Source organism: Antechinus flavipes, chromosome 2, assembly GCF_016432865.1.
Source record: "Antechinus flavipes isolate AdamAnt ecotype Samford, QLD, Australia chromosome 2, AdamAnt_v2, whole genome shotgun sequence".
In the NCBI taxonomy this organism is placed as follows: Eukaryota; Metazoa; Chordata; class Mammalia; order Dasyuromorphia; family Dasyuridae; genus Antechinus; species Antechinus flavipes.
The window spans coordinates 310,584,700-310,607,955 of NC_067399.1; the positions used below are offsets into that span (position 1 = coordinate 310,584,700).

At 31.9% G+C, this 23,256-nt stretch overlaps 1 protein-coding gene across 1 annotated transcript in view; it reads left to right on the forward strand.

The window, feature by feature from the left end:
* CEP128 (centrosomal protein 128) overlaps window positions 1-23,256 on the forward strand; it is a 547,917-nt gene that overhangs the window by 60,437 nt on the left and 464,224 nt on the right. Inside the window, exon 10 of the mRNA XM_051973667.1 lies at window positions 5,910-6,026. Coding sequence (XP_051829627.1) covers window positions 5,910-6,026 — 117 coding nt within the window. The remainder of the gene's footprint in view (window positions 1-5,909; window positions 6,027-23,256) is intronic.

Sequence of the window (23,256 nt, forward strand, 5' to 3'; positions counted from 1 at the left end):
AGTTTATCTGAAAACTTCATCTTTTAAACATTTATCAGTTGGGGAATGGTTATTATTTATTTTTTTTATAAATTTGACTGTTCTATAGAAGTTTGAGAAATGAAGCCTTCATCAGAGAAACTTCAAAATTCTTTTTACTATTGCCAACTGTTTCCCCCCAGTTCATTCTATTCTATCTGCTTTCTCCTTGACTTTCCTCAAAAGTGTTTTGCTTCCGATCACCCCTAATGTGTCTTCTTTTATATTCCCCTTTCTCCTTCTCATTTACTCTTCTCCTCCTACTTTCCTGCAGGGTAAGATTGATTTCCATACTTGATTGAGTATGTATGTTATTCCTTCTTTGAGTCAATTCTGATTGGCTAAAGCTTACTCATTGCCCCTTTCCTCTCCCTCTCCCTCTTCCCCTCTACTGTAAAAGCTTTTTCTTGCCTCTTTTATGGCAGGCAATTTGAACCATTTAACTTCTTGCTTTCCCTTTCTCCCAATTCATTCCTCTCTCACACCTTAATTTTATTTATTTATTTTTAGATATTATCCCTTCATATTCAACTCACAACTGTGCCCTCTGTCCATTTATACTCCTTCTAACTGCCCTAATAATGAGAAAGTTCTTATGAGTTATAAGTGTCATCTTTCCAGGTAGGAATATAAACAGATTAACCTTATTAAGGTCCTTATGATTTCCCCATCCTGATTATCACCTCCCTTCTCAATCTCTTCCTTTTTCCCCCTCATCTTAAGTCCTATATTTGAAAGTCAATTTTTCTATTCAGTTCTGGTCTTTTCATCACAAATGTCTGAAAGTTCTCTATTTCATTGAATGTCTAATTTTTTTACCAGAAGGATTATACTCAGTTTTGCTGAATAGGTGATTCTTGGTTGTAATCCCAACTTTGCTTTCCATAATATCATATTCTAAGCCCTCTGGTCCTTTAATACAGCAGCTGATACATCTTGTGTTATCCTGACTGTAATCTACTATATTTGAATTGTTTCTTTCTGAAGGCTTGAAGTATTTTCTTCTTGATCTGGGAGTTCTGGAATTTGGCTATTATATTCCTGAAGTTTTCATCTTGGGATCTCTTTTAGCATTATGTAAATATGCCATTAATTGTCCTTTAAACTGCTTGTTAGAAGTTAATTCTTAGGATATATGGCACAGTCCAAATCACAATAATTTTTAAATGAACACCTAATTATTTGTGTTAATAAAAAATCAATATTTTGTAGTTCTGACACTGCAGGGGAAATTTCAGTTCATTAGTTGCCTAGATTTTACCCACTAGAGGGGAATAAGAGTGCATATTAAGTTGGATGAACACAAAAATCATTGTTATTTGAGTTTTTTTCAAGAGAGGTTATCCCTTAAATTAAAAACACAAAAATAAATTCTTCTTTTTCTAGAAGGGTCAGTCATTAGCAAGCCCTTAAAAATTCTGTCAATTCTATATTGAATGATAATGTTGTTGGGAAGATTAGAGAGCAGGATGTATAACAAATATTTTTTAAATAGTCATATCAGCAGGCTTTGTTTAAGAACTCGGAAATAAACATGCTGAAAAGCTAGAGCACAGTACAATAAACAGAATGCTGCTTTTGAAGATAAATCCTATAAAAGTATCTGCCTGCTTTGTTTTCATTTAACTGCATGTCATTAAACATTAACTTTGAAGCTCCTGCTCTTTTTATGTCTTTAGCTGCTTTATTTTGGTATTTGTAAAACCATATGAAAAGATTTATAGCTTTTATTCCCAATTAATATCCCTAACTGGTAGGTTCTTAATAGGAAGATTTACTAAAATGTGACACTCTGTTTTCATTTTAAACATTTCTTACCTGAGAATTGTTCAGAAATTCACAGAATGAATAGCTAGAAAGGGAAATTTGTGAAAGACTTCTTACTTTTTAGGCATTTAGTATTCTAGAGCAGGATTAGTACACCATACTTAAATGCAGTCTGCTGCCTGTTTTTATATAGTTGACTAAGAATGGTTTTTATAAAGTTTCTTTATATTTCCAAATGTAAAAAATTCTTTTTAGCCCACAGGTTTTTATAAAGAGTCATTTCCTGGATATAGCCTATGGACTATAGTTTGCCAACCCCTGTAATGTTTGAAATGTCATGGAGTGTCTGAGTTAGGCATCCTCCATTTTTGACTACTTGTTTTGGAATACTCATTCAATATTTAAAATACTATTAGCCCAAGTATCTTATTTAAACTTAAAGAATTATTATTCCTTCCTCCTTCTTTCTTTTCTTCCTTCCTTCTTCTCTTTCTTCCTCCCTCCTTCTCTCCTTCCCTCCCTTTCTCTCTTCCATCTTTCCTTCCTTTTTTTTTTTTTTAACACATTTCTATCTCTTCATTGTAACCAACAAATATAATTAAGCAAAACACATCAACACATTGACCATATGTGAAAATGTGTCTCTTGTCGGTATCTTACCTCTTTCTGAAGAGGCAGAAAGCAACTTTCATCATCACTTTTTCAAAGTCATGATATATTAATGAGAGTTCTTAAGTTCTTATTTTCTTTTATATTATTGTAGTATTATAAATCACTCTCTTGTTTGTGTTCATCTTATTCTCAACACGGCAAGTATTTACTAATTGCCTATTATGTGCCAGTCATCTCACTAGGTGCTGGCGATGGGAGGAAAGATGAGCACCGTTGACTGTCCTTAAGGAACTCATGATTGAATGGGGGAGACATTATGTAAGCCACTATTTACACACAAGATATAAAAATAAAAAGTATAGAACATCTTAAAAGGATTGTGGTAGCAGTAATGGGAATCAGGAAAGACTTCTTGCAGCAGATGGAATTTTAGCTGAGACTTCACAAAATACACAAAGTGGAAATAAGGAGGGAAAAATGGGACAAAGTTTGAAAGATTTTATCTTAGATTCTGGAGTTTGTTGAATGGGGATGACATATTCAGATCTGTGTTTGAGGAATATTGCTCTTCATGAGATCATACACGTTTTTCCAAATTTCTCTTAATCCTTCATATTAGTTACCTCTTATGGCCTAACAATATTTACATTATATTCATGTCCCACTGTTAGTTTAATCATATCCTGTTAAGTTCTTATTTTGTTTTCAGTTCTTTGCTACACACATTTTTAGAGATATGGGTATTTCTAGAGGGATAATTTAGAATTGAATCAAAAACTTTAAAAACCTTGTTAACCACCACTAACAAAAACATCCATATAAAGCAAAATCCTTAGAAGACAAAAACTCCATATACTTGGTATGAATGTCTTGTTTGACAATTGCATGATAGTCCTGTGGGAATACACATTAATTCTAATTTGTGGTTACTTAAATTGGTTCTGATTTGGTTTACTTAACAGCCTTCTTCTTTAGGGGGGAAAATGCAATGAACACATTGCAGCCAGGGTGGGAAATGAACTGAGGAAGTTTAAGTTTTCAGAGTTGGTTTTATCTTATAAAATGAGGAGTGTTCTAGAGATCATGAATTCTGGCGAAGTAGCTTAGTAAGAAATAAGATGAACTCTCTTGGTGCCTTCCTTATATGGTGTAGGATATCTGCCTCCTAACCTTTCCAGCCAGATGGAGGGAAGAGCCCCAGGGGCAGAAAGTGGTAGGGGAATGTGAGTTTTTGGAGACTATGAAATCCAGGAAAGTAGCTGAGTAAGATGTGATAAGGGGAATTCTTGAGTTACTACATATAAAAGAATCATGATAGAAACTGGAAATTCTGATTTTAGTTTTTTGGGAAAATTCCAGGTAATATTCTCCTTGCTTTTTGAGTCAGAATCTTATCTTTACTCAGAATTGTAGAATGTTGTTTGGTGCTGCACTAAGAAAGCAAACACTTGTGTAGGATCTTATAGCCAGATTACATCAGAGGCAGGATATATGAACCCTGGTTTTCTTTGAGACCAGCTCTTTATTTACTGTATGATATATGATAAAATATAAAAACAGTATAGTGATTAATTTATCAATAACAAATAGTTCATTTCAATTCTAGTGTAAACTTGAGTATGGAAATTAGTGGGCAATAAGTCTGATAGAGTTTTTTGGGGCCACATAGTGAAGAACTTAGAATGTTAAAGCATTTTATGCTTAATTCATTGGTCAATGAGTGCCCATTGAAGTTTCATGATTGTGGTGTGACAGGAGCTGAATGTAGTTTTAAGGAAATTGTTTTGGCAGCAATGTGTGATATGAATAAAAAACTATTTTCAATTAGGATTTAGAATTAACATGTCTCTAATTGGCATGGATGGTACCATTTTTTTCCTCATTGGGGCCAAGAAGAATCAGTAATAGCTTCTTTATATGAACACTCTTAAATTAAAGACCATGGGAAAATTAAAAAACTAAGGGAACTTGTTTTCTTTCTTCATAGTTTTTGTGCTATGAACTTGTGATCCTATATACCTTTGTGAAAATGAATTTTTAGAACCTCAGACTTAATTAATTTTTTTTTAGTGATAAGTTTTCATATTCTGCATCAGAATAAAATAGAAATGATGTGTTATAACACTAGTAGATTTCTTTTAAATTTTGGTAAGCAGTATACTATCAATGTTTTTCAATAAATTATCAAAACACTCTCCTTTCTTCAGATTCTGATTTTTCAAATAGTATGAGTATTTTGTTTTGTTTTTATTTTAAGGAACTGAATAATGATGCCAATGAAATGAGAGTAGTTTGATCACAATCTCCTCTAGTGAAGTAGAGAAGAAGGAACTTTTATATTAATTTCAGAGGGGTATAATTAAATAGGAAGATAGGTAGCCCAATGGATAGAATTCTGGGTCTAGAGCCCAGAAAATTGAGTTTTAAATTTCATATAAACCTAAATCTGAATTGAAATATTCCCTCATTCACTTAACTGGCTGTGTAAAATTCTTGGGCAAATCACTTAACCTCAGTCTGCTTCAGTTCCCTCAACTACAAAATGATCTGGAGAAGGAAATGGCCAACTATTTCAGTTTCCTTGGCAAAAAAAACAAAACAAAACAACAACAACAACAACAATAGGGACATTAAGAGTTCAACATGACTATAATGATGGAACAACAGCAAAATTAAACACTTTTTAATATATACTGCTTTTGCTCTTATATTTTATTTTTTGAGCAAATCAATAAAGAAGAAATTGACATGGTGTGGTTTATTATAGTGTTATATTGCTAATACCTTGCAGGCAGCAAAGTGGCAGAGTGGATAGAGTGCTGGGTCAAGTTCAAATGCAACCTTTGACGTGTATATGACCCTGGTCAACTCATTTAACCTTTATTTGCCTCAGTTCCCACAACTGTAAATGGAGATAATAATAGCACCTACCAACCCTGGGTTGTTGTGAGAATTGAATAAAGAAATATTTCTAAAGTATTTAGCACAATGACTGGCACAAGATAGGCTCTATATAAATGCTAAAATAATTAGTGATAATAAATAATATTAGGTATAATTATGATATAGATTACATAGTTTTTATATTAATTATATTGTAATCAACTAATTGTGAGAATTATATATAAAATTTTCCAATTTATAATTGTATAACAATAACAGTTATTATTACCATGTGATAATTCACCATTCATCTTCACAACAGATTCAGTTATTTTTAAAAATTCACTAGAGGGAGCTCTTTCCTAGTACATTACATTGAATCGGTGACTCATTGCTATAATTTAATTTCTGAATCGTTTCTATTCTTTCAATCCAGATTTAGAGATGACAGTTATTCACTCATTTTGATAACTTTTAGCTAATATTTTATTTTGGGTAAAGTCACTTAGAAGCTATTTTACCTAACCCTAAATATTTGCATTTAATATTATGTTTGTGGGGTAATTTATAGAATACATAGAACACATTAATAACTTTGTATCTCACCATTTCTGTTTATTAATGTCTAGGTTTCAGAACGGGTAGAGAAACGGCTTAAAGAAATAGAGAAAGTGATGCAGAATGAAAGACAGTTGGTGGAAAGGCGTCAGGAACAGCTGGGACTCATGAACTTAAAGTTGCAGGAAGTAGGTGAAAAAGGTTTCATTCTGTGCTTTGTTCCTGTTTGATTATTTGGTCCTTATCAGAATATGGTTGTTAATAATTATATTTAAATTGTTATATATTATATGTTTGTATTGCAGTAGTTCAGATATAGCCTCAGACACTTAACTATTTGTGTGTCCTTGGGCAAATCATTTAACTTTTGCCTCTGTTTCCCCATCTTAAAATGGGGATGATAATAATAATTCCTACCTCCCAGGGTTGTTGTAAAAATAAAATGAGATAAAAATTGCAAAGTGCTTAACACAGGGACTGTCATATAGTAAGAGTTATATAAATGTTTAAAAAAAAAAATCCTGCCATTTGGGTAGTATTAGTGGAGGGAGACTGACATGTGGTCTTGTCATCAAGCTAATTCAAAATAGGGATAATCAATCTTAGACTTCTTAATAATTAATGCATAGTTTCTGAATACCAAGTAGATAATGAAATTGTTGCTTAGTGTATATAAAAACCATTGCTTGTAGTAAAATTTTATTTGTGAAGTAGAAAAAGTATAACAAGATTTTTTCTTTGATAAAAGATTCTTTTATATAGTAAGTACTCCATATGAATACTTGGTTCTAACCACTTAGGAAGACTAAGAGGCAGAGAAACTTTATTTTTAAGTATTAGGAAGCACTGCCAACTGAAGATTGGTCAGAAGTAACAGTAAAATTTCATGAAATTACATTTATAAGTCACTGGGAAAATTTGATTTGGTTTCCTAAAATTCATTTTCTTGTAAAATCTTCATAAAATACATCTACTTCATAAAATGCACAGTTAACAGTTATATCTGAAAGATTTGTTGAATAATTAAATACAGCATATGGGTTAGATAGTTTTTATTCATTATTTGCTCAAAACCAATTATGTCTGGTAAGCTCTGAGAATAATGCTAAGGACACAATTGTTCTTTTTGCAAAAGAAAATTAGAGAAATTTCCTCCTACTTATTTTCTTTGCTTTTTGGAGATTACATAAAATTATAAGAGAAAAACATAGAAAGATTGGTTCCATTCCCTACATTTGAGAAACCAATGGGACAGAATATTTGCATTGTAATTGTTAATCTGACCACACACTTAAGCTTTGATTTGGAATCCTATCTCTGACTGTATAATAGAAGATCACTATTGATAAGAAATGTTTAATTTCATATTTTGTCACTTTAATATAACTAGTGACCTATTCATTTTCTAAAGATGCTTTTGGATTTTACAATGCAGTGGAAGCTAGGAAGGATTAACTTAGGGTGATGTATTTTTATGACTTCCAAGAAAAAAGACTCAAACTACTCCAGAAAGGTCATATTAGGAGAGTAAATACTGCTTTTTAAATATAAAATATAAAATGATAATTTATAAAAACATTTATACATTTGTACAGATATTAATCACAGTACATATTATATTTTTCATCTGCTACTGATGGAGCATAGAAGGTTCAATATATTTTCAAGTGCATAAAGGTAGAAGTCTTAAATATTTGATGCTATTGTTGTTTGTATAACTTAAAGATCACTGATGAGGAGATAGGATAGAAATGGATGCTGAATTCCTTAACTCCATTTTCCAAAGGATTGTGGAAGTATTTAATGATAGGCCTGTGGGGAGATTAGCCAACATCTAGGTGATTAGGTAGTGGGCAGTCAATGATGGCAGGTATCTTGTCTTTATGTGAAACAATATTAAAATCATATTGAGAGAAAAGAAAAGAAAATTGTGGATTCAGTGGATCATCAATGGAGAATTGTTACAAAATTCTTTTTGTTTTTCTTCTTGGTATGTTACTGATAATATGTCATATAAATGATGACTGGATTTGAGGTAGGTGAAGAAATGAAAGGTGAGTGATGAATACACTGCAACCATGAATGCCTCTATTTCCACATTGTGTATGAGGTCTGAAGGTATGAGATATGCTTCTCATGTTATCATCCAATCTCATTTGGTAAATGATTTTTTTTTTGCCAGGTACACAAATTTAAAGGAAATATGATTGATATTGTTTAGTGTTAGATAGAATCATAGAGTTATATATTTAAGACAAAATAGATTTAAGATTCTTAGTTGTGTCTTAATATAAAAGTAATTTCTTTACATTTTGAAGATTTATTAATCTTCATTCCTGATAGGAAGCATTTGAAATCAGATAGGAAAAATAACTTTATGAATATTTGGAATGACATAGGGTAGTGAGAGGGCAGAGTCAGGAGGAGTCGTGTTCAAAAGTAACCTCAAAAATTAATTACCTGTGTGGTCCTGGGTAAGTCACTTAACTCTGCCTCAGTTCTCATGTGTAAGATGAGCTGGAGATGGAAATGTCAAAAATAAGAAACTGATTGCCAGCATAGTAGTATAGTGACAAAATAGATGGGAAAAATCACCCATAATTATTAAAATTTTGAAGTAATTTTCTCTCAATTCCTTGAGAATCTAGGGAAAAGGATAAAAAAATACAGGTTCTTTTGGGTTTTATAGTAGTTAACAATATAGTATCTGCCAATCTTATAAGAAACTAAATAAATGTAAAATGCACATTGCATCATCATATTTAAAAAAAAAGGAAACTGATTTTTTCTCTTTGGTAGGAAAACATGTAATAAAAATCCATGTAATGATTTTTGAAAGTACAAGCTTCTAATGAATTGTGTTATTTTAAGGTTATTAATAAGATATTAGAAATTTTAATTAGCAATTTGAATGGACAAATCAGAGAAATATTGTGAATGAGAATTTCAAGGCTGAAAGTTGAAAAGGTGGGCTGAATGACACAACAAAGCCAATAGGCTATTTTGATTCTTCTACTTTGTCTTTTAAGTTGAAACATTTTAATAATGTAACCTAGCATTTTAGGATTTCCTAAGCAGAAAGAAGTTGCCATATTAGAAATAGTTTAGTTTAAGCTTGTCCTTGCAAAAAAGTAATAATTATCTATTAATGCTTACTCTCCTTTGTCTGTTCAAAGGGAAATGATATTCCCTCATTCTATCCCCTTCTTTGTTTGTATAGACTTCTGCTTGACACCTTAATTATATAAATTCCCTCAACTTTCTTCCCCATTTTTGTCTCCTAGTAGGGGTTTGAACTTGAAATCTTTCTTTATGGTTACTTATGTTTTCTTTGACCTGGAAATATCTGGATTTTAGATAAATTCCTAGGAGTTTTTAGTCTTGGGGTTTCTTTCAGGACATGATCAAATTGGTTTTTTTCTCTTTTTGCTTTATCCCCTTGTAATAAATCTTGGTAGTTTTCTTTCATGATAATTTGAAATATGATACCCAGGCTCTTTTTTTTTTTTTTCAAGATTTTTGGGTATTTCAATGATTCTTTAATGATCTTTCTTTGATCTGTTTTTCAGGTTAGTTGTTTTTGATATGAGGTATTTTACATTTTCTGCTATTTTTTCAGTCTTTTGACTTTGTTCAATATTTCTTATTGTCTCATGAAGTCACTGCTTTAGTCTATTCTAATTTTCAGGGATTCTGTTTCTTGTAAGATTTTTGTATCTTTTGTGACTAAGCTACTAATTTTCTTTCAAATTCTGCCTTCTATATCTCATTTCTTTTTCAATTATTTTCCCTGGCATTGTCATTTAGAAAGTAATTTTAACTCTTTAATTCCCCTTCCCACACCCCAAACAAATTTCTTCATGTGTTTTTTTTCTAGAAATTCTGATTGGTCTTGTGGCTAAGTTGTATTTCTCTTTATAACTTTGCTTGTAGAGATTTTTTCTTTTTAGAGTTATCTTCTTTACTTGGATTTGTGTGTTGAGTATCCTTGGAGTCATAATAGCTCTTTATCTTTTTGTTAACATTGCCCAAGTCTTACTTCCCAAATTGAGACTTGGCTTGGCACACTTTTGGTGGAACTGTCATAGCCTTGTATAGTTCTGCTCTTTCTCATTGTGTATTTTGCCATATTGTTCTCTGGGTATTACTATATTCTTTAAAGATGACTTGGGCCAGGAAATTGCAAACATTTATCAGACTATGTGGTCAGATGAAAGGTGGGTTTGAACTGATTGCTGCTCTCCTGTGTCTCATAGGTCTCCACAGCTGCAGATTTGACCCTATAGCCCATCAGAGACTTGAATGTTTTAACAGGTTCAGAGTGACAATATTGTCTCCTTACCCTAGTTATCTCCCTCTCTGGGTTATAGGAACAACAGATGATAAATTGTAGTTTCTTCTTAGTTTTACCAATCGCAACTCAGTGTACTGTCCTTTTGGGAATGTTATTGGAGTTGTTTGAGGAGAACTGGGTTGTACTGATTTTATTTTATTTTTTTTTATTTTATTTTACTCTACCTTTCATGATTGTCATCTGATATGCTCTTTCTATATTAATACACTGATTTTCCAAGGAGAGATGTGTAGAAGTTGTTAAAAATTTAGGATCAGGGTTGTAGGAATATAAGTTTGAGGACAATTTGTCATTGTGACCCAATTTATAGATGAGGAAACTGTAGCTCAAAAAGTTGAGGTGATTTGAAATCATATAGTTTTGATTTCAAAATATAATCTGTACAATCTAGTGTGCAGTAATCATATAGAAGTACAGTGTTCTTTCCAGTATAACAAAGCTTCCTCACATATTATTTTATTTGATCTTCACAGCATCAACTGGCTCTTTCACTTCTAGATTCTCTGTAAACAGTGGGATTCTAAAGTTGGACAGAAGCAACTTTAGATATAGGGGAAATTTGCTAAGTCTTTTCCTTTTGCTCCTAAGGGGGGAAAAAAAAAGCTGGGGATTGTTAAATTTGAATTGATATCATTGGATAGGAAATTGACGTGTAAGTCAAATTAGGATTTTTTCTAGTTCTTTAAGTTCTTTATTTATGATTTACTTCAAATAACCCTTCACTTTGTGGTCTCCTTATCTAAATATAGTAAGCATAATTTCTCAAAATATATATTCATGAGGTAGTGATGAATCCTAATATGTATTTTTGCTTGACACTAACAATTTTATAGCTTAATATAATATTGGTAGGGGAATTTGAAATATTTACATTAAAAATATAAATGCAAAATGTCATTTGTTCTTGTAGACTTCCTCTGAATGGATAAATACTAAAATATATACTTCAAGGCATTTTGGTCCAGATGGACTTTTAAATCTTCAAGGTAAAATGAATAAAATAGTTGGAATTTAATCAGAAATCCCAGGCATACTATACACAATATGTGATATTGCCAAATTTTACACATGTTCCCAAGAAAAGTTTATTCTTGTGTTTTCCTTTATAGTTGAAATATATTTAGCCAACTACATACTGTTCAGATCTACTTTCAAATCCATTTTCTTATTTAGAAGTTTTTTTTTGTTTATTTTAAGTAGAAGCAACAACTAGATAATGGCCTTTCAGTTTAATGAATGCTAGATTTGAATCTTGCCTTCCATACTTAACAGCTGTTGACTACAGGCATATCAATTTTTCTTCCTTGCCTTATATTTCCTTACATGTAAAATGGGGATAATAATACCTGTATTAACCTCATTGGATGGTTATGAGACTCAAATGAGATAATGTAGGTAATGTACTTTGTGAATCTTAAAGTGCTACATAAATGTCAATTGCTAGTATTATCAATAATTGCAATATTAAATATCATTTGGATTTGACAAGCCTGAAATTCTTAAAGCATGGCAAGGAAAAAGAGAGACTGAAAGCTTTAAGTTGAGCTTAAGTAAGCAGTAGATAAAGGAATACTTATACATTGATCTCTTATGTGCAAGGTATACAAAACTGTGACATTGGATATTGGTGCCTTCTTGGCATTCTGAAATTAAAGCTCATTGAAAAATTAAATTTAATAGAAAATTAAAACTCACCCTTAAGGCAATTAACAACCACATAGACTTGTCTTAAACATACACATTTGGAAATGTAATGGATCATAAGAAATTTGAAAAGCATCATAGCAAAAGCCTTTGCATTATTAATGAAATGCAGGACTTATCATACTAATAGAAGGGTGAATATTTCCTTATGAAAAAGAAAGAATAGGGTTAATAGATGTTTTCAGAGTGATGATGAATAGGTTAAAAACTTGCAAAAATACTTTTGGAACAGATTTTACTTATTTGTTTTTTAAATTAATTGTGTGTATGTGTGTGTGTGTGTGTGTGTGTGTGTGTGTGTGTGTGTGTGTGTGTGTATGTGAGTAGGGGTTAAATAACTTGTCCAGGGTCATGAAGCTAGGAAGTATAAAATGTCTGAATATGGATTTGATTCCAGGACTTGTGTTCTGTCCATCCATCCACTGTGCCATCTAGCTGTCCCCAAATTTTATTTCACTGAGCAATAGAAAAGTTTGACAATAGGTATAAACCACTAGACTTGTTGAATATTAATTATTACCCAAAGTTGTTTATCTCCAATTAGAACATGTGAAATAGCTAAGATGAAAGGGCAGAATTTAAAAAGACCTACATGAAAGACTCCAAGTGAACACTACCAACAAACTGATAAAGAAGTGTAGAAAAATGGCAGAATCATGGAGATTTGTTTTTAGAAATTCAGAGTTTTATGATGGTAAATCAGGATCTAGTCAATGTCATTAGAAAATTTAGGAATTATCCATTAAGAGTGTGGACTTAGTAATAAATGTAAACAATTCAATGAAACTGCAGAAATTATGCAGTATTGTTCTGTATATTTTAGTATTTAAAGAATATTTGGGTAATATACAATCAGGAAAGCAGTTCTCAAAATGTATATTAAATGTAATGTGGTTTTTTTATAACTTCTTTTGAACTTCATTTTTCTCTCCTCTGTGCATCACTTTAACCTGCTTTTTTATGCTACTTTGTAACCTTTTAAAAACCACTAAACATTATTCCTCCCAATAATTTTTCCAATTGAATAAAAACCTACCCTAATAACATATAAGTACAATTAAGGAAAATAAAAACACATATTAGCTTCATTTGAAATGTATGTTTTTAACAACTCTATTTGATTATTTACTTCCATGCCAAGAGATAATAGGTTATTTTCTTCACCTGAATATGTGTTATCTGAAATTATAATTCATTATGACAGTGATTAGACATCCTAAATGTTTCCTTTATCTTACTGTAATTATTGCATAACTTTTTTCCCCTTGATGCTATTTACTTCATTCTCCTTTAGTTTATAAAAATCTTCTTAAGAGTCATCTTTTTCATAATTCCTTAGGGATTAAAAACATTCCATTATGTTCGTATTCTGTCATTCCCTGACTCTCCCCCTCCCCCCCCCCGACATTCTTCAATTGATAGGTACCTATTTTATTTTCAGTTCTTTGTTATGACAAAAAAGAAAAACAACAAAAAACCAAACACTGCTGTAAATATTCTTGTGCATGTGAGTCCTTTCCTTCTTCATTTGATCTTGCTAAGTCAAAAATAAGATAGCTCAAAATTTCATTAAAGTAGAGTTCCAATTTTTTTTTTTTTTGCAGAATAACTGGACTGATGCATAGCTCTACCAACCAACAGTGCCTGACTATGCTTGTCCTCCTACAACCTAGAGCTGCAGATGGAAAGTGAAGAGTTAGCTAATGAATAAACTACTTTCTGCTATAAATATGTTAAAAATTAAAGTCTCTGAGTCTATTGCCTCTCTCTCTTAAGTGACAGGTGTGGATTTCATCATTTTAAAATGAGAAATGCAACTGTTCCTTTTGTCATTTCTTGCAGCACAATAATATTCCGTTATATCTATATACCACATTTTATTCTTTCATTTCCCAATTAATAGGAATCCCACAAGTTTCCATTTCTTTATTCTCATAAGGAGCTGCTATAATATAAATATTTTAATATAAATATAAATAATACATATAAATATAAAATAAAAATATTTTAATACATTTAGGACTTTTGCTTTTTTCTTTGATCTCCTTGTCATTCATTTAATATGACTGTTTTTTTTGTAAAAGCTCTACATACTTCTTTGTAACAACAAAGTTGCTATAAATTGTTTTCTTGTTTCTGGTCATCTCATTCTGTATCTGTTTGTACAAATCATGGGAATATTTCCTTATTTGAAGGCATTCCTGTAATAATTTTTTACTGCTTGGTAACATTCCAAAATTGCCTAAAATCTCTTAATTAGTAAACCAAATCTTGACCTCTATTGTAGTTGAAATTTTTGACCACTTGTCTCTTCTCAGATGCTCCCTCCTTTTTGCTAACATTTTTCCTTAATTGCTCCTTAGTCGTCTTTAATGGCTTATTATCTATTTCCAGTTCTGTAATTCTGGGTGTACTTGAAAGTTGAATCCTTGGCTTGCTTCTTTTTTAAACTTTCTTGTTTGGTGACCTTATAATTACCATGGATTTTATTATTTTTATGCAGATGTTTCACACATCTAGATATCTTACTGTGAGAGTCTTTCTTGGAGCTCTAGTTCTGTATCAAAGATTTTGTCCATATCACAATATTGCCTATTAGATATTTCAATTTTAATTTTTTGTTGACATCACAAACTCAATATTTTAAAAATAAAACATAGTATCTTTCACTCCAAAACCTCTTCTCTAACATATTCCTTTATTTTTATAAAGCTACTATATAAGTTCCCAAGTTCTTAATCTGAGTGTTCTCATTGATACCTCATCCTTTCCCTCATATATACAATTATTTGACAACTCTTATTCTTTTTACTACCACAGGGTATCTGCTCATATAATCTTGACTAGTTCAGGCCATCAACCTTTTTCACCAGGACTTTTGTCCTACTAATTGATCTATTGGTTAGTCTCTTCTTACTCCCATATGCTCTCCATGCGCTTGCTAAAATAATTTTCCTTAATTGCATATCCAACCCCATTGTTCTTCTATTCTTTAAATTCCAGTGTTTTCCTATTGTCTCTCAAAGTATATTTAGCTTTTAAAGCCTTTCACAATTGACCCTACGTTATTTTTCTAGCTTTGTTTTCTTCTCATGCAGTATATATAGCTAATGTGGTTTTCTCTTTATTCCTCTTAATGCTTTTGAACTTTCTATTCTCAATGATTGGAATGTACTCCTGCTTCATCTTCATCTCACAGAGTCTCTCCTTCATCGTGCAGCTAAAACTTCATCTTTTACTTAATGACTTTCTTTTTCTCCTAATTTGAATAGTTTCCTAATTACTTAAAAAAAAAAAGAAAAACACATTTTATTTATTATGTTTGTAGTTATATAAACATGCTTCTGTGTGTACTTATATGTATGTTTTTTCTTGTTATTAGGAAATGATTTTCCCTAATTAGGGAATAATTTCCTACATGAAGACAGGTATTATTTAATTTTTTAAATCTTTATATAATCTGCCTTCTCTCTGACAAACAGTAGTTGTTCATAAATGTTTGTTTATTGGCCAGCTTTTCCTTTAACTATTTAAATTTTTGTCATTCAGTGCTTATATATTAAGTATTAATATTTTAGTATCTATGGTGCATTTAAGGATAATAGAAGTTCCCTGCTTTTTAAAATGTTTTTTTCCCCATTATTTTGTCCATGATCAAGCTTCTTAACCCTAACACTAACTTATTTTTTTGGCACTCCTCTTAATTTTCCATGGGCATTTTTTAAAATAGTTGGGCTATAACATGTCAGAATTGGAAGTATTCGATGACAGCTTCACAATCAAAGAATTTAAAGAAAAGTGTTTTGAGTTTCCCCTCTATTCACTTCTACTGAACAGAAAACATTAAATCTTCTTTGGAAGATTTGGAAGGCATGAATAATGCCATTTACTTCACTGGGAGGAAGACCTACATGGAAGAGATCATGTTTTTCTATGAAGTATTAATGTATCAACAAATTTCAGAGAAATAGAAAAAAAGGAAAGCCCAATGTTCGCATAAATAGGAAATAAATATGCAAGATTTCTTGGCTCTTATACAAAGTATTTTGAAAGAGAAGACCTTTTATAAATGTAAAATGACATCCTGAAGAATTGTATTGACAGAAATGCTTTCCAATTTTTTATGTATGTCATTTTGATTTTTTTTAGGGGAGGAAGGCTAAATTTATACAGATAGATATAGATATATTGGTAAGGAAAACATCATCTCTTTATCAGTATTGATTTTACCTCTGTATTTGAAAGTAGTTTATAAGGATATCTAGTTTACATTTTGAAGAAATTCTGGAAATCTAAGTTCACAGTCTTGTTGAAAAGATGATATTTTCCTTATCAATCCTATCCCTTGCATCTTGTATATCATATTGCAACCTCAACCATCCCTTCTCTGTTTAATCTTTAATCTCTTTCTGTCTACAAGTTTTTATTCCCAGCTGTCTATAAACATAACCACATTTCTTCAGCCAATGATCTCACCAATATAGTTTGCAATAGTTATCATTCTATACTGTCTTTCCCTTTCTCACTCAAACTCCTTTGAAATAGTCATCTATCCTCTGTGCCTCCACTACTTCTCACTGTCTTCTAATAGAAACTTTTTACAATCTGGCTTCATACCTTATCGCTCAACTGAAACTGTTCATTCTCAAGTTAACAAAGATCTCTTAATTGCTAGATGCAATGGGTCTCTTCTTAATGCTCATCTTTTTTGACCTCTGCAGCATTTGAAATTAACTACCCTCTTCTCTTGTGTACTGTTTCCTCTTTGATAGCAGTTATACATGTGAAATCATGCAAAACATAATTCCTTTTTAGCCATATCACCAAAAAAACCATTAAAAATAAAGAAAATGAGAAAGTTATATTTCACTTTGTTCTCAGCATTCATTAGTTCTCTTTCTGGAGGTAGATGGCATTTCTTCATCAATTTTGAAATTGTTCTGGGTCATTGTCTTTATCTGAATAGCCAGATCTTTCACAGTTGATCACAATTACAAAAGTGCTGTTACTGTGCATGGTAATCTTTAGTTCTTCCCACTTCATTTTGCAACGGTTCATATAGGTCTTCCCATGTCTTTTCTGAAACTATCCTCCTTATTTCCTATCATAATAGTGTTCCAACATAACCATATTTGCCACAACTTCTTTAGCCAATCCCTAATTGATGGACATTCCCTCAGTTTCCCATTCATTACCACAGCAAAAAGAGCTCTGTAAATATTTCTTTTCTTTTCTTTTTTTCCCCTGTGATCTCTTTGGAATACAGACCTAATAGCAGTATTGCTAGATCAGAGGGAATGTACTATTTTATAACCTTTTGGCATAATTCTAAGCTGCTCTGCAAAATGATTGCATTAGGTCATGACTGCACTGTTTTATTCTTTTGTGTACCTATTTTCTCTTAACTTCTCCAGCATTTGTCACTTCTGATAGATGAGAAGTGGTACCCCAGAATTGTTTTAATGTTCATTTCTTTAATTATTAATGTTTTAGAGCATTTCTTCATATAACTACAGATAGCTTTGAGATCTTCTTTTGAAAACTGCCCATTAATATTTGACTATTTGTCAATGGGGGTTAAGCCCCTCTTTTTTGGGTATAAATTTGATTTGGTTCTTTATATATTTGAGAAATGAGGCCCTTATCAGAGAAATTTACTTTAAAATAGTTTGATGTTACTTCATTGTATATGGTTCTTTCTTGTTTGCTCATTTTTCTAGTCTATTTCTTGACTTTGAACTTTATGTTAAACCAATGAGATTACTTAGAGTTGGAGAGGCACTGCCCCAAACTTTAGCCTTTTTGTGGGGCTCTGGTTTCAGAACTAGTTCTGGGGGTCTCCCGAGTTTTCAGTATTTTTAATATGGTGTGATGTGGTAAGAGAAGTCCTTTCCTGCTCACTCCTCTGGTCTTACCAGAAAGGGCTCCTACTCTCTTGTAGTCATAAGCACTACTGTTCCTCTCTGTCTTGAAACTGTGACCAGGACCTTTGATCTCTTGTGATGGACTAAACCTACTTTTTTCTGCCCTGGAACTGTGACTTGGAACTGCTTTAGGGAAATAAAATTGTCTATTAGTACTAGCTGTACCCAGTGACAGCAAAGGGTCACTTGTAATCTTTAATTTTTAAAAAAATAATTAAAATCACTTTTTATTAATTCAGTTTTTTTTAAACATTTGCAATAGGTATCAGTTTTTAAAACACTGAGTTAAACTCATTTCACAAACAAGTTGTAAGAGGAATTCTGCCTCCTTCCCTCCCCCCCCCAAATGGGAATATTAATTATAAAAGGATGAATGACCACATCATCTAGGTTAAGTATCTTGTTTAATTATGAAAAGCTTATCAACTTTATCTAGTTCACATTTCTGCCAAATAACTACAAGCTGCTTGCTAGGTAGTAACTGGGCCTCTCCAGTGAACAAAAAATACTCAAGTTTGACAGCATTCAATACAGACTCTTTCTGACTAGTTTTTTTTTGATCTTTTTTTGACTCTGGGCTAAGAACTCCTAAAGTTGCTACTATTGCTGCTGCTGCTACCGCCATGTAAGTGCACTGGGGACATGCTTCTACTCTGATGTCACAGACCTCTCCTACCGCCCTTCTCATTTGTCTGAAACTGAAAAAATGTTTCATCCTGACCTATTTATTGTCACTCCAAAATTTGATTTGAAGCATTATTTTAAAGTTGTTTGGAGGGGAATGTTGGGAGAATTCACTGATTTACAGCTTGTGCCCTGCCATCTTGCACCATTCATATTCCCAGTAAACTAAGTTCAAAACTCAGGGTCATCCTTGTTCCTTACTCTCACCTTTCTTAATTACCAAGTTTTGTTTCTATCTTGATAGCATCTCTTACATTTATTTCCTCTTATTTACTCAGTCAGCACCTTTGCTTGGGCCCTCATCACCTTTTACATGATCTATTGCAAAAGCCTTCTGTTTGTTGTCGTTGCCTCAGATCTTTCCCTTGTCCACTGTATTCTCCATATAGCTTCCAGAATGATTTTCCTAAAACACAAATCTGATCATGCCATCCAATGTATTACAGCTCCCTATTTATTTTATGATCAAATATAAACTCCTTTGCCAGGATTTAAAGCATTTTACAACTTGGTCTCTTCCAATCTTTCTAGTCTTCTTACACAATACTACTTTTTAGGTATTCTGTGGTCCAACTTTGGAGGCTTTTTTATTTTTACCACATTCTTTCTCTATCTTATATCTTTGCCTTTGCTTCATTGATTGTCTTCCATGAGTAGAATGCTCTGCTTCATCACCTTTGACTTATAGAATGCTGACGTAACCTTAAAATATTAGCTCAAGCTATACCTTCTTCATGAAGTCTTTCCCATGGCTGCTAGTTACTTTCTTCCCTAAACTGCCTTTTCTTCATTTCCCAAATGTTATACAACCATACACATATAAATACATATTCATGTTTATAGTTAATATGTGTATGTTTATGTGTACATATCTTCTCTGTTAGAATGTAAATGTGAGGGCAAGGACTGTTTGGCATTTTTCTTTAGGTCCCCAAATGCTTGGCATAATGCCTGGAACATATCAGGAATTGATACATATTTGCTGATTGATTATTCCAATAAAATACTAAATCTTTGTTTCATATTTTATTAAAAAACATAAAAAAGGGTAAATAGAAGATATATATATATATATATATTGGCCACTAGTCGTCAGTGTGAAACCATAAGATTTGACTCAGGCAAGATTTAGTAAAATATCTGTATGATTGTCAAATTGAATTGAAAAATGTTTCTTTGTAATTAATACATATTTCTGGACTTTTAAGTTATTTGGGAGTTCTCTTGTGAGCAATGCTAAGGTTTCAAGTAAAAGTTGTAAATTTATATGCAATATTAGCATGTCATACCATCTGAGACCATGTTTAGTAACCTTTTAAGTTTTTAAAAGTGTTTTTCTTTAGTATATATTAAATTTGGTTTAACTTGGCGATTATCTTTTGACAGATCATATTCAAGAATTGTGAGTATTGAGAGTTTCAGAATTTATAGTTATAATTTCAGCTATTTATATTTAAGGAATTGTAGAGATTCTGAATGAATTTGCCCATTATCATATGTATTAGAATTTATCAGCTTATATTAAGAACATAACTGTATTGAATATAGTGCTAGTGTGCCAGTCTAGTGCTTCATAATGGGTATTGAAAGTAAGTATAACTTGTATATTAAATTGTGTGACCATTTAATGGTTATAAAAGGAAGTTGATTTATCAATAAGCATGGAAAGAGATGCTTTTCTTTACTCTTTCCCCTCCCACTTTTTTATCTCCGAATATGAAAGACAGTCCTTGCTTTCTTTTTATTAATTGTATCCCTAGTGCTTAGCACAATACCTGACACATAGTAGAGTGCTCAGTTGGTGCTCAGTAAATGTTTATTAGATTGTATTGGAAATGCTATTCCACAGATATACACCACTGATTTAGTTAATTGCAGCTTACCTACCTTTATCTGTTATAGTGATACACATCAGTAGCCTGTGTCAAGTTGGAACAGCTGACATCTCCTGAGGGGAAGATCTGTAGGTGACCAAGAAGCTTATACTATTGGCTCTGATATTATTCTCCTGGTCCAATTAAATTTTGAGGAAAATTTTATTGTTTTTTAAGCAAAAACTAGTCTTTATAAGTAGACGTATGCCAGGTAGTAATTAGATAAGATGTAAAATTTAGGTTTAGTCGCAGTCCTAGTTGTCATGGAGCTCTCCTAAGTGTTTATGACACAAAACATATCTTTAATATTTGTGCATGTACATAAGAGAGGTCAGCTTTCTGTGTTATATCTCAGGTAGGAAAATTCAATACTGATTGCATTAATTTAATAATGTTTCATAGAGAAATTGCATTTAAACGGAAAGGAAGGAATGGGAAAGAGGCCATTTCAGCTACTTGGAATAGTGTAAGCAAAAGCTTGAAAATAGGTGATGCAGTGCTTGTTTGAAGAGTTAGAATATAGTTTAATTTCACTTGAGTCTACTAGATTGTGTGAAGGAAAGTAATATGAAATAAGACTGAAAGGTATGGTAGCATCTCATTGCCACGTAAAGAGGAAAATAAAATTTAGTTATGTCATTAGGAGACACTATTTGCTACATCAAATTACATTCATTTCTGATTGTGTTAATTTACCATCTAAGCAAAAATATTATCCAGTTTATTTTGTTATTTGCACCCATTTATTCATAACACTATTCAAGACCACTTTTAAAATATGTTTTCATTTTATTGGTATTGTGCAGACTGTAGTCCTTGCAAACCTTAATAGACGATCTTCATGAGTTCCTCTGGTCATAATATATGTTATCAGGTGGTAAACATTGTGGTCACTGAGCTTCTCTAAGTTAATTTGATTTTTAACTTTTAGAAAACTTGAGAGATGAATAAATACTTGTAGCTTGGCTGGTACTTGAAGCCTTCTAATAATGGAACTTATAATTTTTAATACTCAATTGGCATAGCTTTGAGAATCCAGGATCACCTTTACCATTTTATTTTGTTTTGTTTTTTGAAGGGTTTTATTTTTTCTAAATCTTTTTTCTAAACAATTGTTGACATTCCTTCAATTTTCAATTCTTTCTACCTCTGCCACTTTAGTGGAAGCATTGTAATAATGTTAGTGTTGACTTGCATGGACTGTATCTTAGTGATGCTTTTTGTATAATGTTATATGTAAATGGTGTTTTAATATTGATAATAATAAAGTATTGATGAAAAAAGCATATGGAGTCTTTGTTAACTAGCTCCTGAACATTATATATTGAATTGAGTTCATCTTTTTTTTCCCCCAAAAGTGATATGTTTCTATCTCCTGGTTATGCCCATGGCAGATTTTATCTTATTATCCAAGTAATCTCTCATGATTATGAATTAATATTTATTGAACAACTTCTGAGTGAATAATAGTAGCATGAACACAAAGAAAATACTTTTCCATACGTAAACTTATTTATTGGTTCAGTATTGTTTTATTAGTAAATAACAAGCTTTTAACAAGTAACAACAAAGAAAAGTAATAAAACCACATTTGATTGAACATGAAAAATGTATTACAGGAATTTTGCTTAAAATGTCTTTAAAACTAGGGACGTTCTAAATTATACTTCTATAACTATTCAGTTTTTTAATTTAAATTTAAAATTTAAATTACATTTTAACAAATTTAATTTTTTTTTTTTTTGGCTGAGACAACTGGGGTTAAGTGGCTTGCCCAGGATCACACAACTAGGTAGTATCAAGTGTCTGAGGCCAGATTTGAATTCAGGTCCTCCTGACTGCTCTGTCCATTGCACCACCTAGCTGCCCCCAAAATTTTAAATGAAAAAAAAATTTAAATTTAAATTTGAATTTAAAATTCATTAACTCTAATTCAAGTTTCCTGTTGCCTGATGTTTGAAAGTCAAGTAGCATTTCTAAACCATTTCTAACAGAAGGTAAATCTTTTTATTTTTATTTTTGAGAGAGAGAGAGAGAGAGAGAGAGAGAGAGAGAGAGAGAGAGAGAGAGAGAGTGTTACACAGAGAGACAGAGAGAAAGAGAGAGAGAGAGAGTGAGAGTGAGAAAAAGGGGGGGGGAGGAGGAAAGGGGAAGGGAGGGAAAAAAAGAGAGAAAGAGAAAATAATGGAAAATCCCCAAAATGCTAGGCCAACAGCTTTCCATTTTTGATTGTAAAAGTGTTTAAAAGGAGTCTTTGAAAAATGATCAAGTCATGGCTCCTTATTGGTTTCTTATTTAATTTTAGGTGCAAAATTCTTGACAGTTTTTTTCACCTTCCAACAGCGATTGTGTTTTAAATAATACTCGTTACTATTAGTACCTTTATGTGGAAGGTGTAACACTTTGCATATGCTAATTGGTTTTATAGTTGTCTATTTTATAAATTGACAAAATGAATACTATACTGCCTTTTATATATATTGATGGACATACTAGCAAAATGTGAATAAGTCATGTGCTTTTGAGTTGCTTTTTCAGTAACAATAATGGATTTATGCTGTCCATGGTCTCTGGTCTGATTCTCTTTGTAACCAGTGTAGCATTTATAGAGAGCTAAATTTAATATGGTAGACTTGTGGCTAAAGAACAAAGCAAATCTAATTGTCCCACACAGGAACTGACTTATATCACATCCTTCTAAGCATGGTGCTTGAACCCACTTAGCTAACAAGCTATAAACTAGTTAAATAAATAGAATAGTGGAACACTACTGAAGATAATACATTCATTTAGTTGGAAAGTTAATAATAATTGAATCTGATAATTTTTCCTGTAATCATGAGAATTAGTGTGAATAGCGACTTAGCTTACAAATACC